Raw genomic sequence first — 18274 nt, 5'->3', positions numbered from 1 at the left:
TGAAGGAGTGAAAAGCAAAGTCTACCTAGGTGGAATTTGAACTCAGAATGTAAAGACAAAGTGCTGTTAAGAAAACAGCTAACAATTCTGCCAGCTCACTGCCTTAATAATAATAATAATAATAATAATAATAATAATGGTTGCTGATTTAGGCACAAGGCCAGCAACTTTCAGGCTTCATCAATGCCAAGGACCTCAGTATTTAAGGGGTACTTTATTTTATGAACCCCAGAAAGGATGAAAGGCAAAGTAGATTTGGTAGGATTTGAGCTCAGAACATAAACAGCTGCAAGAAATGCCATTAAGCATTTTGTCTGAGGTGCTAATGATTCTGTCAGCTCATCACCATAACAACAACAACAACTGAATGCAAATGATCTCACTAAAAGCAATCCAAATGTAGAAGAAACCAGCAAGGCCTTCATTGGAAACTTAAACATTGTAAAAAAAACCAAACAAACAATAAAAGCATTTGAGAAAAATTAACAAAGAAAATGTAGATGAAGGTTTTAGTTGATGTCAAAAGCTAAAAGAAGCAGGTTAATTGTTTTTCTAGATCTTTTTCCACTGGAAAAGAATATCTTAATTAAAAAAAAATATATAAATAAACAGCCAGAAATGACATTCGTTATCATAAACTGTTGCTGTTGTTCTTAAATTTTTGGTCTTCAAGCGGCCACCGCCAACAAAATTTTGTAAAAACATTGCTATTCCATTAGTATTGACTGAATAAACATGACAACTACACAAGATGTTAGTCGAATGGTGCAATTTGGGTAGAATCAACAAACCTTCCTTTTTGGCCAGAAATCCTGAAAGTAAAATCCAAGCTGCTATCTTAAAAATGTTTCCCAAGAAAAAATTGTTTTCAGGTTTAAATGTTAACAGGAATTAAATTAAGGAAGAATATTTCCCTGGTTTAACGTTTTGAAAGCTATCTATGTAAAATCTGAAGAAATAATGGTTCGGATTTGGAAACTTGGAATTTTTCCATGCTTCATGCATGGAAAGACCAAAGATCTAATATAATATGCAGAAAGTTATGAATTCAAAGATGTAAATGTAAAGAGAATGATATTAGTGATTTTTAACAGGAAAGATTTTAAAGACAGGAAAGAGGCATAAGTTCATCTTACATTGGTAGTTCTAATGACTAACATCAAAATAAAGAAAAAATTAATAAAAAACAGAGAAATATGTTGAAATAAATAAAAAAAGGTCACAGAAATACAATTGCTAATATTATTAGGAAAATATAAAGAACTGAGTAAAAAAAAGTAGAGATTATGAAGAAAGATTATGGAGGAAGAAGGAAAGTGAGAATGAATCTGGAAAATAGAAAGAAATGTGTGTGCACACACACACAGATATATATATATATATATATATATATATATATATATATATAGTAATTCCCTGAGGTTTACCCTATTAAGCTCAGGTTGTCAGACAGATGGTAACCCAGAGATTGTGATATGAAACATCTGCCTGAAAATCCCCAACAGAAAGTTACAAAAGTGACTTGAGAGCCAAGAGTTTCGTGGATGGAACTTAGCAAACTCTTAGTCTGCGAGTCACTTTCATTATTTTCTGCCAATTAAAAAACAATATATATTCATGTACTGAGTTCTGGCTATCCTCTTTGTTCCACCACTCAAAATGAGGAGACAACTGATGAAGGGTCCTTTCTTTCTGCTAACTTCTCTTGTTTTCCATTTTTTTCTCATTTATTTCTCAGGTATTTCACTCTTTTTTCCCTCGTTTATGTATTTCATGTTATTTGCACCCTTGGTCATGTCCTGCACCCATACATGCATCTGTGTATATATATATATATATATATATATGAGAGGTATTGGTATCCAGAAGACCCAAGGTGGCAAGTATTTCAACATTCATTCTTCTATTTCCCTGTATACTCCTTATTTGTTTCCTTTTCCAAAATAACTCCTTATATTGAACTCTAATATTTCCCTCTAGTTAACCATCTCACATCGTCTCTGATGAAGGGATATCCCTAATGTCCCAGAAACAGCAGTTTAAGACTAATTTTCTCTTTATAAATGTCCTGAAAACTCCACACAGCCTTGGCTTTGTTGTCTCCTTTCATTTGACATTAAAAACTTTGCACAGGTTGGCAATCATTTCAACAGCAAACACACAATGTGCACAAGTCCAAACCAAAATGGTAACTGGAAAGAAACGGTAGAAACTAGTGGAACATTGGCTCCATAAGACACCACTAACACCTGCTTAACTTCACCTGAGCCACAGCAATGAGTGTGGAAAAGGTGGGCTTCTCAGCCACACCTTGTGTACCTTTATAGCATTTAGCAGTGAAACATTTGATTTATATCAATAATGAACAAAATAAAGAAATAAAAAAAAACACCAACAAATTATCACCTGAAAAATGTCGTCTTTATCTGGAATATTGTGTTCCGGTTTACTCCAGTCCCGGCTGATCGTTTCGTTTTCCTTGCTACGGAGCCAGAACATTTCAGCAGAAGCCGCTTGTAAGAATTCATATAAAGTTTCCAAGCAATTCATGCGTCTACTTGAAGTATTCTAGAGAGAAAAGGAGAAAAAAAAGAAAATATTCAAATATTGATATTAAAATGGCTGACAAAGGTCGGTCTACGATTTAATGCACAGCATGTAATAAAGAGACCAGAAAAGCATTAAAAAATAATAAGTCGAGAGAGCTACTATGTGTTCACTTAAGCTGTTAGAAACAATAGCCAAACTACCCTTCAACCACACCCTATTGTATAAACAAAAGAGAACACATTAGATAATGTTTTAGAAACCCCTAAAACTAAAGTGTGGTCACAGCTACTCAATGTTCATTTGGAGGTTAACCCTTTAGCATTCAAACTGACCATATCTGACCAAAATATTCTACCTGGTTTATCTTGAAACTCGTCAGATCAGGCCTGTCACACCTGCCCTACAGTGTCATTTAAAAAAAATAAACAGTCACTGACATCTCAAAGATATGGAATAAAGCAGGATTTATTTAAAATGATGTGAATACATATAAGCATTACATTTGACAGAGTCATCTGAATACTTTGAAATCTGATTTACTGTATTACTGAGTCTTCGGTTGCATGTATTAGCTCTAGAATTGCCACAGTTATCCACTCTCCTCGCGGTGGAAGAATACGGTCCCGAGGATTAGGTCCGGTTCCTGAACCATTCGCGGTTTCACCATTCGTTTACGGCATGAACTTACACTTGCATGGCTTAAGCTTTGAGACAAGCATATGACTACTGGCAGGATCAACCAGGTATCACCGACGTTACGTTTCGAGAGAACGAAGTGCCTTATAATGTAACACACTCACCAGTAAAATTTCCACTTATTTTTATTTTCCTAAAATTTTCATTGCATCTTGTAACATTTTCAATAGTCTTGACTCTGTACAAGACGCAACAAAAATCTTAGGAAAAGAAAAATAAGTGGAAATTTTACCGGTGAGTGTGTTAAATAATAAGGCACAAAAAGAAAATGACTCTCCCCAGATACAACAGAATATGCTTCAACACACGAACTCATATAAAGAATCTTGCAAACAAATCGAAAAACGAAATGTATTACTGAGAATTCCCCAAAAAGTTGGTTACTTTTCCTGAAGAGCAAAGGGTTAAAAATTGTTTTATATTTTTTTTTTTTTAATTATTTCTTTCATGTATTTACTTTCCTAAAATACATTGTTTTACTCAAGAATTTGGAGGAATTTAATATCTTACTTTAAAAAAAAAATCTTGCATAAAATTATATGAAGGGTGATTTTGGCTGTTAAGATGTTTGCATCCCATCCATGTGGTTCCAAGCAGTCACACTGCATAACACCTTGGCTTGAACCTTTCCTTAGAGACCTGAGCTGACCAAAACTTTGTGAGTGAATATAGTTGAGGAAACTGAAAGAAACCTCTCTGTCTGTGTGTGCGTGTGTGTGTGTGTGTGTGTGTGTGTGTGGTGTGTGTGTGTGTTGTGTGTGTGTGTGTGTGTGTGTGTGTGTATCATCTGCTCATTTTTCCATGCTTGCATGAGTAAGACTGTTTGATAGGGTTCAATATGTTGGAGGCCCATGCTTTTCCCCAATGTCTTGCATCTGGCAGGGTCCCTATGGCTGGATGCTCTTCCTAATTGCCAATCACTTAGCAGGGTGTAGTGGACACTTATTTCATGGTACCAACATTAATGAGGTGCCCTAGTAACTTGCAAGGCATGGCTCCTTGGCTGAGCAAGAATGTGCCAGGTGTTGAGAGGATAAAATATAATAGAGGGACAGGAGCCGGTGCCTTGCAGTAGAGGAGATACACAGTTACCCTAACTGGAAAGGGGAAAAAGTGGTGTCGATGGTGAAGTTTCAGGACACACCATCAAGGTACAGGAAGGTGAATATAAGAGAGAGTAGGGGCAGAAAATCAAAGCTGGGTGGGTGGGTTTGCAAGAGCATGAAAGGAAAGTGACAAATGGTTAGAGATAGGGTCAGAGGTAAATGCTGTGGATGGGGGACATGGGTGGAGCATGGTCAATGATGAATATCAGTTCAGAGGGGGGAGGGGTTGAAAGAAATAGGGTGGGTCAGGGAAGAGGTGAAAACATTCTGTGCAACTGGATTATCTCGTGATTCTATTAATCCCACCAACTTTCATTTGATATTACTGCCACAACATAATTGTAGCACACTCCACTAGTGGGTGGTGGCCATATTAGAAACCATTGGTATCTAATGTCTATTAGTGTGATTAAGAAACAGAGATTCTTAAGAGAACTGTTTTTATAGGGATTAGAACTGGAACTGTGTAACGCAGGGGTTAAGAGTTCAAGCAGAAGTGTCAGTTTCAGAGAGGGACCTTCATTTGCATAACATGTCAGGGTTTCTCACGTTTTGACTAAATGTGCCCCAGTCAAAATGTATTGCATGTCTGCTGCTGCTCATGTTTAAGTAGAACTAGTATAGAACCGAAGAGATGAGAGGCAAAGGTTGGTTGTAGTAGTAGCGGAGATAAAGTTGGTAAGGTCAATAAGATAAATTGGTGTGCTGCGAGGGGAGATATTAATTCTGACATTTTGAGGAAGGGCAACAAAAGGAAAAGAAAATAAATCTGATTTATATTCCATTGTATTTTGAAAGTTGAATAAAAATTAAATCCGTGTTCTGTGGCAGACAACTGAACAAGTCATTAAGAAGCTATTCACATGAAGAAAGCAATATGTAGCCACAAAAAAAAAACGGTTTAGAATACTTACAGTGAGTAATGAATAGGCAATCTCCACCTTGGACAGCCATTCGTTATAAAGCAATTGTTCATCAGATGAGAGTCCTCTCTGCAGAGAGAAATAAGAGACATCACATAAAAATGTTATATACCAATGAAAAACTACATTTACATACATACATGTATCATAAAACATCAGGAAGTATGAGAAGTGAATATATTTATTAACCCTTTTGTTACCAAACCAGTTGAAACCAGCTCTGGCTCTGAGTACAAATGTCTTGTTTCCATAAGTATTGAATTAAAATCTTCCACCAAACCTAAGTCACAATTTATGTTCCTAACACTAGCTGAATGATAACTAAGTTATTTTACTAAATTCTCTGTTATATTTAAAATTAATTGAAAGAAACACAAAGCATCTCAACAGAAATACAGTAAAAAAAAAGGGTTAAACCATTTGATATCCATACAGTGATGGCCATTTCACAGCCTTTATCATGTGATAATTTCAGTGTATAATAAACTATTTTACATGTCTGCACCAATATGTACGCTATACATTGCTCATGACTATTAATGCAGATGTTGAAGGCTTGCTCAACAGAACACTGGTTACACTAATGCTTCAATTCTCTCTATTGATGTACACACATCCACACACAAACATATATTCATACATTGAAACAAAATATATTCACACACACACATACTTGCTTATCTGGGAATCAACACACTAAAGCTTTGATGTCTAACAACTGACTTAGAAGCCCATAAGATTATCCATTATCTTTCCAACAACAATTTTGGCCATCTTTTTCAATCCAACACCTTTACCATCCACGGAGAGAATTGTAAAATTAAAAAAACTGCACAGCACCAAATTGTTTCAGAAATCAATTCTTCACCCTTAAAATTGTGAAAGCATGGAATGAACAACCTGTTTGTTTGTTAATAGACAGGATACTGCACCCTTAAAAAATGACATCCATCCCAAAATTTCCCAACACCATCCCTGACCTACTTCAGCCCCCTTTTTTCCTCTTTATGGCTCTTTAAACAGTTTCCTTTTCTGTCTTTTACTCTGTATGCTATGCATGTACTAATGGCTACCGTTGCTGTTTTTCTTCACTCGACTTATCACTGCTTTCTGTCCCCTCTGATTTAAGGAGCGAACGGGCAGAATTGTTAGCTGTATTTCTTTGCCCTCCACATTCAGAGTTCAAACATCCACTGACATTGCTTTTGCCATTCTTTCTTCTGAAGTTGATAAAATAAAGTTCCAGCTGGCCACAGCAGTTAATGTCCCAGAATTTGCCGGCCTTGTGCCAAGATTTGAAACCATTATAATCGACACATCAAGGTGTGCTGGTACCATGTAAAAAAACAACCTGAAAAAACACTCTGTAAAGTGGTTGGCATTAGGAAGGACATCCAGTCAAAGAAATCATGCTAAAACAGACAACTGGAACCTGGTGTAGCTCTCCAACTTAGTAGCCAATTCATCCAATCCATGCCAGCATGGAAAGCAGACATTTGATGATGATCCAAAAGTGGTCTAAAGTAGGTTTTTACCAAAAGAGTTAAATCAGAAAGTTTTTGGGAAGACACACACTATCAAAATAGCTGCCCTTGAGGCAACTGATTCGAACAGATGCAAAAGAAAAGATGAAAATAAATTTTAAAAAGCAAATAGATTCAACTTACTTTATTTAGTTTACATTTCTCAACTTCTGAGCGAAATTCCAAAATATTTTTATGGTCATATTGATGTTGTTCTAATGCTTTATGGACAGATGTTACATCGGTTCCATAACCGGCAGCTTCAATGGATCGCTGAAAATGAACAAAGGACAAAATAGATTTGCAACTCACCAAGTTTTGAAAGGATTATGGGGAACAGTTGATCAATTCATAGAATTTTATTGGGTTTTAAAGAATTTTGGCCTGGAGTTATCTCAAATCAATACAAGACTTTTTTTAGGCTGAAAGTAATCACATGGCATGAATATATAAAAAAAAGGACAAAGGAATGGCCCAAGGGCCAAGTACCTGTTTGGCTTCGATCCAATTGAGGCAGTTCTGTAAATGTTTGAAGGATTCATTTGTTTCTACTAATTGCACTTCCGTGAGAATTTCCTTGCGTTTTGTGACAGTAATGCCTTCCTCAACATAAGATCGAGACAACAGTTTTTGAATCACATCTTTGTACAATTTGGTCCTTAATGTAGAAACCCGGGCTTGCAATGTGGAAACTCTGCGGAGAGAAGAAAAGTTGTATTAAGCTTTGACCGCTGCACGGTGACTCCATTATTTCATCCATCATGTTCGTTTGTTAAAAAATGAATATTTCCAAGCTTCCTCAAGATTCTATATTCAAGAGTTTAAACTTCAGTGTTGGAGCATGAAAATAGATGAGAGATGAATCTCTCCTGGAATGGGATGCTAGTCTATATTAAACAACTCCTGTTCATATTTCTGACAGATAGGTGAAATGACACAGTGGTGGTGATGGTAGTAATAGTAGTAGCAGCAGCAGCATGGGGGCCTGTGCTGTAACAGTGCATCACTGCATCTACCATTTGTTGGTGGTTCCCTGCTCCTAGCAGATGACACCTTTGCACCATTCAGGTGACAACCTTCCAAACCATGGGTCTCTTTTTGGGTAGTCATTGCTGGTGAGGGCTTTAAAGGTCGGAGTGCAAATCCTACCTCACCTTCTACAACACAAAGAGGAAACATTCAGTCTATTCTTTGACTTGCTGGTCTCCCCACAGAACAAAAGCAATGTGAAATGAAATGGTTTGTTCAAGAACACAACACACCACCTGGTCTGGGAATTGAACCCACAATCAGGCGATCGTGAGTGCAACATCCCAACCATTAGACCACATAAAATTAAATATACAACTCATGGGCTACACAGCAAAATATGTAAAGTGAGTTTCAATGCAAGACCTTAGAACCAAAAGAATCTTTGCTGATGTAGGTGAGGCATTTCAGCTTTAATCCAACTGTACAAACTTTCACCATCATCCTTTAACGTTCATCTTCCATGCGGGAATGAGTTGTACCATTTGACAGGGTTTGACAGATCCAAGGACTCCATCGTGCTTTATAGTTTGCTTTGGTGGAGTTTCTATGGCTTGATGCCTTCCCAACACTTCACAGAGTGTACTGAAGGCTTTGTGTTTTTGTTATAGGACCAGAACTAGTGAGGGCACCATGCAGCTCACAACCCAAGATCCTTTTTGACTGAGTGGGGCTACAGTAGGAAAGGGACAGTTTTATGCCAGGAGATGAGGGATCAACGTGTGAAAGAAGGAGTTCAGAACTGAACAACACAACATGGCAAGACACAATACAGAAGAGTGAGTGGGAGGAAGGAGGGTGGAGCTGGAAAGAGGAACATTATAGTGTTGAAACAGAGTGGAAGTGGACACTCAAAATATGAGTGTGAGTACAAGTGAATGGGGTCAGAAGCACTTAGTCTAATGAACTAATGGTTCTGCCAGTTTGCCACAATAGCAATAACAACAACAACAATAACAATAATAATATTCATCATGAAAGGAAATATTGTTTCCATGTCTGACAAAAAGAGAAGAATGAGTTACCGTTTGTAAAATGAATCCGTTTGAGGGTAAGATCCATCTTTTAATGTTTGTATATCCCGAAACAAACTTCTTGTGGATTCTTCAATGTTTTGCAGAGATCTGTCTAAGCTATCACAGCAACGCTTTGCTTCAACAGGATGAAGCTTATCAATTCTTCTCTCCTCCTAATGGCAAAATAAACAAATAAATTAATTAAAAGTTGCTTCTTTTGATTATTCAAAATTACAAGCCTGCTTAACCCTTTCGATACCAACCCAGTTGAAACCGCCTCTGGCTCTGTAGTACAAATGTCTTGTTTTCATTACTTTTGAATTAAAATCTTCCACCAAATCTTAGCCACAGTTTATGTTCCTGACACTAACTTAATGATAACTAAGTTATTTTACTAAGGTCTTTGCTATATTTAAAATTAATTGAAAGAAACACAGAGCATCTCAACAGAAATACAGTAACGAAAGGGGTAATACATAATTTAACCCTTTAGCATTTAAACAAGCCATATAAGCTCAAATATTCTGTTTTATGTTCAAACTGGCCCTGTCCAGCTTCTCACACCTACCCTACAATGTTATTGTAAAAATAATCACTAGCCATAAGATAATACATGATTAATTCAAAGCAATGACAATAAACTTACGTTTGATAGAGAAATCTGAATGCTAAAGAGTTAAATCAAGTTTGTATCTGGAAACTGCTTTTAATATATGGAGTATTGAGAGTTACCATTATCTAACTCTTTCAAGGTCATATTTCTAATGATGCAACTTTTAAAGGTCATGTTATTAGAAACACATACATATTTTTATTATTTTTGAAAATAATCAGTATTTAGTTTTATTAACTTATATTTTCGTATTAACTTTTGATAGCAACTCATATGAAATTACTCCTAATTAATAAGAGGCTTCCACTTTTTAAAGTTAGGTAAGCTTAAAACGGCCCATCAAAATTTCATGTTGTTTCAAACACCCAGCTTATTGCTTTCAAATTGTGGCACAAAGCCAGCAATTTTGGGGGAGGGATAAGTCAATCATATCAACCCCAGTGCTCAACTGTTACTTATTTTATTCACCCCAAAAGGATTAAAGGCAAAGTCGACCCTGGCAGCATTTGAAATCAGAATGTGAAGTCTGAAGAAATGCCTTTAAGCATTTTGTCCAGAATGGTAACAATTCTGGCATCTCAGCATCTTAAAAAACCCAGTCACTAATAATTATTTTGCTAAATCCTTTTTTATTTTTAAAATTAATTGAAATAAAGGGCAAAGTAATTCAACAGAAATATGTTTAAAAAAAGGTTAATGTAACTTAAAGTTTCTTATATAAAATTACCATGGAAGAATTTAATTTATATATGTGTGAACAGGTGAAAGCGTGTGGCTCAGTGGTTAGGCTGAGATTGTAGGTTCGATTCCAGACTGGGCAGTGCATTATGTTCTTGAGCAAAACACTTCACTTCATGTTGCTCCAGTCTCCAGAGGGAATGTCAGCCTGGTCACCTAGCCAGCAGGGTGGTGTCATTCGAAGGCTAAAATGATGCAAAGCACGTTGTGACCAACAAGGTGTAACAACATCTGTTTGTCTGGTCAGTTACATGATGTATGAACAAGTGTATTTTTTGTCTTTTTTCAAAGAATCAGAGATGGTTTCAGATGGGTTGAAATCAAAACGGTTAACTGACAATCAGATAACAGAAATATTTTCAATAATCTGTCAGTGAATAAAAACTGAATGATACTGTCTTGAAATAAAAGAAACTGCTAGAGATATATTTATTGGTAGAAAGAGAATCTTACCCCCAATATCCGCCATTCTATGTCACTTAGACTATCTTCACTTATTTTGGCTTCTCTGTGGATTTTTTCGGCCAGACGTTGTAGTCTTTCTAACCTGTAAAACAGCATTTTCATATTAGAAATAAAAAAGGAAGGAGGGAAATGTGAATGAGAGAAAAAAAAAAAAAAAAACTAATTCGGGGAGGGAGAGAAAGAAAAAAAATTTAGAAAGAAATGGTGGATGGATGGATGGATGGATGGACATGTCCGGTAAAGATATGGGAAGAGACCATAATTCAAACAAATACTCCATCTTATATAATCTACATCACATGACTAATTATTCTTAGTTAACGAGACATGCATCAGATGGTGTAACTAAATATTATTTAAACAATTTTTCCTATTTTGTTTTCCATAAACATAAATTATGTTACCTAACAAGTTCTGATTGGATGGCCATATCTTTTTCTTGTTGTGCCAATAAAAAGCGGCTGAATAGTCTTTCTACATTTTTGGGGTACAATTCATCTTCTAATCCAAGGGGTAACGTGTCATTGCTAAGAGCCTATATAAGAAAGAAGAAAATATTTTAATTATAAAATCATTTAAAAATTACTCGTTAAAATAAAATTGAAATAAAACAACAAAAATATTTTACATTATAAGAAACAAAATTAGTGTGAAATCCTTTTAGTTTTAGAAGTATTTAACGATGATGTAAATTAAAAGTGAATATTCTTAACCGTTTTGTTACCATATTTCTGTTAATATATACTTTGTTTCAAATTATTTTGAAAATAATGAAGAATGTGGTAAAAGAACTGTCATTAAGTTGATGTTTGGTACATGAAATTTTGATGGGAAGTTTTAACTTAGATCAGGTTGTAATTCTGTTGTGTCTGGGGAGAGTCATCCTCTTTTTGTGCCTTATTATTTAACACACTCACCAGTAAAATTTCCACTCATTAACTTATTTATTTTTCTAAAATTTTCGTTGCATCTGCAACCTTTTCAATATTGGAATAAATAAGTAAATGAGTGGAAATTTTACCGGTGAGTGTATTAAATTATAAGGCACTAAAAGAGAATGACTCTCCCCAGACACAACAGAATGTGCTTCAACACACAAACTCACATAAAGAATCTTGCAAACTAAATCCAAAAATGAAAGGTTTTAATTTAGATAAGTTTAAAACATTTTTATCATAGAACCGGAGATGACTTCAGGTGGATTGGTATCTAAAGGTTAAATCACACCCTACCATCATTGAATGATGTAGTCTGGGATTTATTGTAATTAAATTTTTAAAAATGACTGGATGGTCATGGTTGGGATACCTTTGAACTCCTTACCATATTTCTGTTGAAATACACTGCTTTTGCTTCAGTTAATTTTGAAAGTATTGAAGAATTCATTAGAATAACTTTGCCATTATTAATAGTATTTAGAATATAAATTAATAGGAAATTTTGATGGAAGGTTTAAATTTAGATGAGTTGAAAACAAGAAGTTTGTATTATAGAACCGAGGGAGGTTTCAGGCAGTTTGGTATCAAAAGGGTTAAAGCAAAAATAAATGAAATAAATGAGCAAATTGGATTGGAAACTTACTTGAATTTCATCAAATAATCGAAAGAGTTTTTGTTTCAGTTCAATTCGAGGAGGAACTTCTTCCAATCTGAATCTACTAAAATCTGCCAGAAGTGACTATCAAAGAGAAACATTAAATGTCAGATGAAAACAGCTTTTTTTTTTTCCTTTGCTTTTAAATTTTCAAACAAGTGAATATATTTTGACAAACTATATTAGAATGATCTTAGATAATGATTCTAATGATAATGATTCAGGCACAAAGCCTGAAATTTTGAGGAAACGAGTAGTTGTGGCTGATGCCAGTGCTGGTGGCATGCAATAAACACCATGCATGCATGGGTCATTGCCAGTGCTGCCCGACTGGCTCCCCATGCTGGTGGTTCAATGTGTTCAATGCCAGTACCCCCACCTCAACTGGCTCCTGTGCCGGTAGCCTGTAAAAAACACCATCTAAACATGGCCAATGTCAGTGGTATGTGAAAAGCACCCACTACACTCTTGGAGTGGTTGGCATTAGGAAAGGTATCCAGCCATAGAAACATTGCCAGATCAGATTGGAGCCTGGTGTGGCCTCCTAGCTTGCCAGTCCCCAGTCAAACCGTCCAACGCATGCCAGCATGGAAAACGGGTGTTAAACAATGATGATGATGATGATGATGATGATGGGTAGTCGATTATATCCCCCCACCCCACCCCCAGTATTTGACTGGTGCTGGATTTTTATCCTCTCACCCAAGAGTTGGGTGGAATTTGAACTGAGAATGTAAAGTCTGATCAAAGTATTCCTAAGTATTTCTTCTGATGCCCGAGAAAATACTGTAATGAAGACATGGGGGAAATTTCACTTGCAATCTCCTTGGGAAGAAGGAAATATTTACAATTTCACTTTTGCAGACAGCAAAAAGTACTTGAGGACATGAAACACACAAAAATGAAGCTTTTACAGAGCAAACAAGTAACCCTTAGAAATCATTCAAACAACTTAAATGTATCAAGAAAAAAGGAAATACTCATTTATTTTCTATATTAGTTTCTTTGTTAGTATGGGTTAGACAAATTATTGAGGCATTATTTTACAGCTGGATGCCCTTCCTGATGCTAACCCTTATATGTTTTCCAAGTACAGGATTTCATATTTCACAGTTTCAAATGCATCAAGTGGATGAAATGACACAAACACCACTCAACAAAACAAAAACAATAGCACAGACAGACCCCCCCCCTATCTCTCTCTCCTCTGGCTTTTTCGCAGTTTCTGTCAACCAAATCTACTCATACAGAAGCCATATTCTCAAATCCTGGAATTCATAAGGTTAGTTTCCTGGTTTCTATAGCTTGCAGGTGACTGAGAGCACAACATTCCCCCTGGATGAGATGACAGTCCATTGCAGAGTTACTCATCTACAACTGAGTGGGACTAGAACAATGTGAAAATGAAGTGTTTTGCACAAGAACACAATGCACCGGCCAGTCCAGGAATTGAAACCATGATCTTGAAATCATGGGTGCAACACTCTAACCACTAGACCATGTGCAGCTTCATTCCAAAAGAGGGGCAGACAAGGAAAAGAAAAGCAAAAATATTGGTTGAACGAACAAAATTTTTTGCTATTTTATGCTCAACTCCCATGACTTTCGGACACATTTTTTCTCACTCAGAGTTGCTGAAACATGGAACAAACTGCCTGCATCAGTTGTTAGCTGCCGAGACACTGCATCCTTTAAAATCTCCATGCTTCCTGAAATTCACCAACACTACACCCGATATCCCCACCCACCATACACATGCACACATGTATACCATGACTCATACACTGTCCACTTTCCTGACTTTTGTACATAATCCCATGTACTGTACATTCATCTTTGATGAGTTGTAGTGCACCTGAGCACTATACACAATAATTTCATTATTATTATTATTATTTATTATAAAGAATCAAACATCTTGTGGGAGAAACTCTTACTCACCCTCATCTCGATCAAAGTGCTGGGAAAGTTCCGATTCAGCAGCATTGCAGTTTTCTCTTTGGTCCAGGCAAGTAAAGAGGTTGTGAGCTCACGGTATTCCTCAACTTTTATTTGTCGCTCCTACAAAGAAACAGTGTTGTTGTCTGGGTTATTTCATGAGGACTTCAAGTTATGTATTGTGAGTTTGTCTTAGGGATCAGAAAGCAAAAGAAAGCCAGGCCATCAGGGGTCACAAGCTGAAATCCACTACTGAAGGGTTTCACTGGGTTCATGAGAAAAGTTACTCTACATTATATTCATATTTTATACATGCGTGTGTGTATACACATAAATACATTATAGACATATTTTATATATATTTATATGTATTTATATAAATACACACACAAATGCATTATATACATAATTTATACATGTGTATGTATTTATGTGTGTACATACATACACACACATATACATATACACACACACACACACACACACACATTATACATACAAACATTTTATATATTATATTATGTGGCTATATATAATATGTATGACAATTCAGTAACAAATGGTTCTTAGGTTCTTACATTATCTCTTAGAGATTGTTCAACACTCGGAACATCTGGAAAGACATCATATAATGACGACACGTATGTTATAACAGACTTCTCATCTGGCTCCTGAACATCGACATCTGAAACAAGGAAAGAAAAAAAAAAGTTCCAAGTTAAGTCTTTTTCCAACTTCCAATAGTACCGGAACTAAAGCTTAAATTAAAGAATGAACTCAATAAGTATTACACTGTTTGGGCTTAATGTTTCTTATACTAAATGCTGATAGTAAAACTTGCTCTTTACACACACACACAAAATGCATATATATATATATATATATATATATATATATATATATATATATATATATATATATATATATATATATATATATATATATACTATTATTTTACTTAGTAGAAGTTACAAAGTGATTCAAAGGCTTGTATGAAACTCTTGTCCCTTGAGTCACTTTGCAAATTCTGATTAAATTAATCTTTTCTACTATAAGCGTAAGGCCTGAAATTTTGTGTATTTGTCTATTTCTAAAAATAATAATAATAATAATAATAATGTAGTTAGCCTATCGTTTATAATGCTCATGCTATGGAAAGACAACAAATGTACACCTCTCTTATTTTTTCTCTTTGCACACAGAGTAAAATTAAGGAGATTTCCTTAATTCCACCATTGACAAATGCATAATGTGAAATTTCAGCTAGGCTGTCCTAGTTTGTGTTTGATCTAAATAGCTATATGTATTAAGTTTTCTCCGTGGGCAAGAGAATGAGGGGTACATATCCTCTGAAGGGTGGCCAACCAGCCATGAAACATACCAGGATAATAGCCTTTATTTTTCAGTGTGCAAAGAGAATAACATCATGTATTTATGTTTGTTTATTTTAGCAGCCCTTAAATGACCAATGACTGTCAGTAAGGGTATTGAAAACCTTGTGTTCCTCTAGAGCTATACTATCGAAAGCATCCTGTTTTTTTAGGACAGTGGAGTGTGATTTAGGGGTAATTTAGCTACTATTTCTAGCAGATTGAGTGACAACACAGAGACTCGTGCTAATTACAACCAGCAATATAATAAATAGGATAAATTCAAATAAGACTAACTATTCTCAGTTCCATATTCATTGGCAATAAGTCGACAACTTTGGAAATTAAAAAATAAACATTTTAAGGAAAATAAGAATTTACCTTCTGCATCCAGCAATTTGGTAACGCCAAATTCAGATTCAGCAATGTTAAAAGCCAAATTTAGATTCTGTCGTGGAGTATTTCTTCGCACCTGCCTATAATCGACTAAGTCAGGTCTAAAAGAGAAAAAAGAAGAAAAAAAGATAAACTTAGGCAAAAAGAAAAAAGAAACAGATTCTAAATCTCAAAGAAGTTTGTAAAAATACAGAGGCACCCAGCGTTGCCCAGGAATTAAATTGTTCCTTATATTTTGGAAGAAAAAAGCAAAATATGTTGTACAGAAATTTGTCATTCTAAATTCAATTTATTCTTCAATTGAGAAATCAATTCTGAATTCATAATACAAAATAATAATAATAATAATAACCGAAAATACAAAATTTACCCCTTTTATGAAAGGAGATAAATTCTACCACTTATGTTGAAGGAAATTACATAAGAACTTCTTTGTTTTCTGGTTTGGGGCATAGACAAATAAAAGTCTTGCAAATTACCTACCCTGGAGCAACCAACATAAAGGTGACCATGAGAAAAGCAAGCCAGCAGATTTCAAAGACTGACCTTGAGCTTTATCAATAGCCATTGCAAAGCAAAGTTACACTGGGAATTGTGTTCATTTGAATTCAAATGGCAAGTCTGTTAGTTTGATTGGAATTCTTGGAATGAAAGCCTCTTCCCCAGAAGCACATCCATTGATGATGGCAGCTTCTGTCACATTAGATGGAAATGTCTTCACAATCAACCTTGTCCCATTGCAAAATTTAGGAGGATCTGAATTTCTTAGAAGCATTATTGGGACTCATACCTTCAGAGACGTATTTTGCTTTTTTCTTGTTATATGACCGGCAACCCTTCTAGTTTGTGAATGTTTACATTTGGCATCTATTTATAGACTGTGTGATAGAAAGTTAGGTGCCTTTGCCAGAGACAGGATGACACAACCTAAGGTCAGCATTTGATAGCCCAGATACTGATGGGCTTTGTATCCTTAATGATAGACACAGCTAGATACATCCATCAGCATGAAGCCACACGCATGATTTTAGCTTTTAAACTGAGACACAAACAGTCTTGTATCAGGTAAATAACAACAACAACAATAATAATAATTTCAAGTTTTGGTACATGGCTAGCAATTTCAGAGGAAGGCTTAAATCGATTCCATCAACCCCAGTATTTAACTGGTACTTATTTTATCAACCAAGAAAGGATGAAAGGCAAAGTCAACCTTGGTGGAATTTGAACTCAGAAGTAAAGACAGTTGCTATAGGGGCATAGATGAAGGGGTCATCACAATGATAGTCTACAACCTGTGTGTGTGGGGGGGTTATATAAAAGATGGGTGGGGAAGAAAGATGAAACAAGAGAAAAGTCTACATAATATATAAGGTATGTTCACGTATTTATGATGGTGTCCTCCTGCTACAGGAAAACCTCAAACTAGCACCAAACAAGGAACCTCACAGAACCAGGATTACCCTGACCACCAAAGGCACAAACCCTCACACAACTATTGTTCTCCAATCTACAGGCACATGCTTAGAATGCAGACATTAATCTTAACCATTTTTGCCACTGAAATAATAATTGTTTCTAACAGTCACAAAACATGAAATTTAGGAGCAGAAGTTAATTTGATTAGATCAACCCTAGTATTTGACTGGTGTTTTATTTTATTGACCGCCAGTGGCACAATAAAAGCACCATTCAAGCATGGTTGGTGCCAGTGCCGCCTGACTGGCTCCCATGCTGGTGGCACGTAAAAAGCACCATTCAAGCGTGGTCGATGCCAGTATCATGTAAAAAGCATCCACTACACTCTTGGAGTGGTTGGCATTAAGAAGAGCATCCAGCTGTAGAAACACTGCCAGATCGGATTGGAGCCTGGTGCAACCTTCTGACTTGCCAGTCCTTAGTCAAACCGTCCAACCCATGCCAGCAGAGAAAGCGAATGTTAAACGACAATGATGATAACCCCAGAAAGACAAAGTCGACCTCAGTGTAATTTGACCTTAGAACAGAGGCGCTCTATCCAAATACAAGATATTTTGCTTGATGCTCTACCAATTCTCCCAATTCCCCCCCACCCTTGAATAACAACTGTTCCAAATATAGGTACAAGCCCTGAATTTTTGGTGGAAAAGGGAGAACAGCTGAGTGCATCAACCCCAATACTTGACCAGTAATTCATTAACTCCAAAGGAAGGAAAGAGACTGCTGACTTTGGTGGGATTTGAACTCAGAATGTGGAAAATCAGAACATAAGGATGTTCTGATTCTGCCAATCTACAATCATTTCACTTTCTCATGCTAGAATGAGTTAGTCTAATAAG

The 18274-nt window shown here is 36.0% G+C and overlaps 1 protein-coding gene across 1 annotated transcript in view; it reads right to left on the bottom strand.

Moving 5' to 3' along the window:
• LOC115215546 (microtubule-actin cross-linking factor 1) overlaps nt 1–18274 on the bottom strand; it is a 318219-nt gene that overhangs the window by 173696 nt on the left and 126249 nt on the right. Inside the window, 12 exon segments of the mRNA XM_036505700.1 lie at nt 792–812; nt 2407–2568; nt 5267–5344; nt 6943–7071; nt 7288–7492; nt 8853–9016; nt 10648–10741; nt 11064–11194; nt 12241–12336; nt 14194–14313; nt 14769–14875; nt 15942–16057. Coding sequence (XP_036361593.1) covers nt 792–812; nt 2407–2568; nt 5267–5344; nt 6943–7071; nt 7288–7492; nt 8853–9016; nt 10648–10741; nt 11064–11194; nt 12241–12336; nt 14194–14313; nt 14769–14875; nt 15942–16057 — 1423 coding nt within the window.

Source organism: Octopus sinensis, linkage group LG9 (genome assembly GCF_006345805.1).
Source record: "Octopus sinensis linkage group LG9, ASM634580v1, whole genome shotgun sequence".
In the NCBI taxonomy this organism is placed as follows: Eukaryota; Metazoa; Mollusca; class Cephalopoda; order Octopoda; family Octopodidae; genus Octopus; species Octopus sinensis.
The sequence above is the reverse complement of the archived record's forward strand: the minus strand, read 5'-3'. Positions and strand labels throughout refer to the sequence as shown.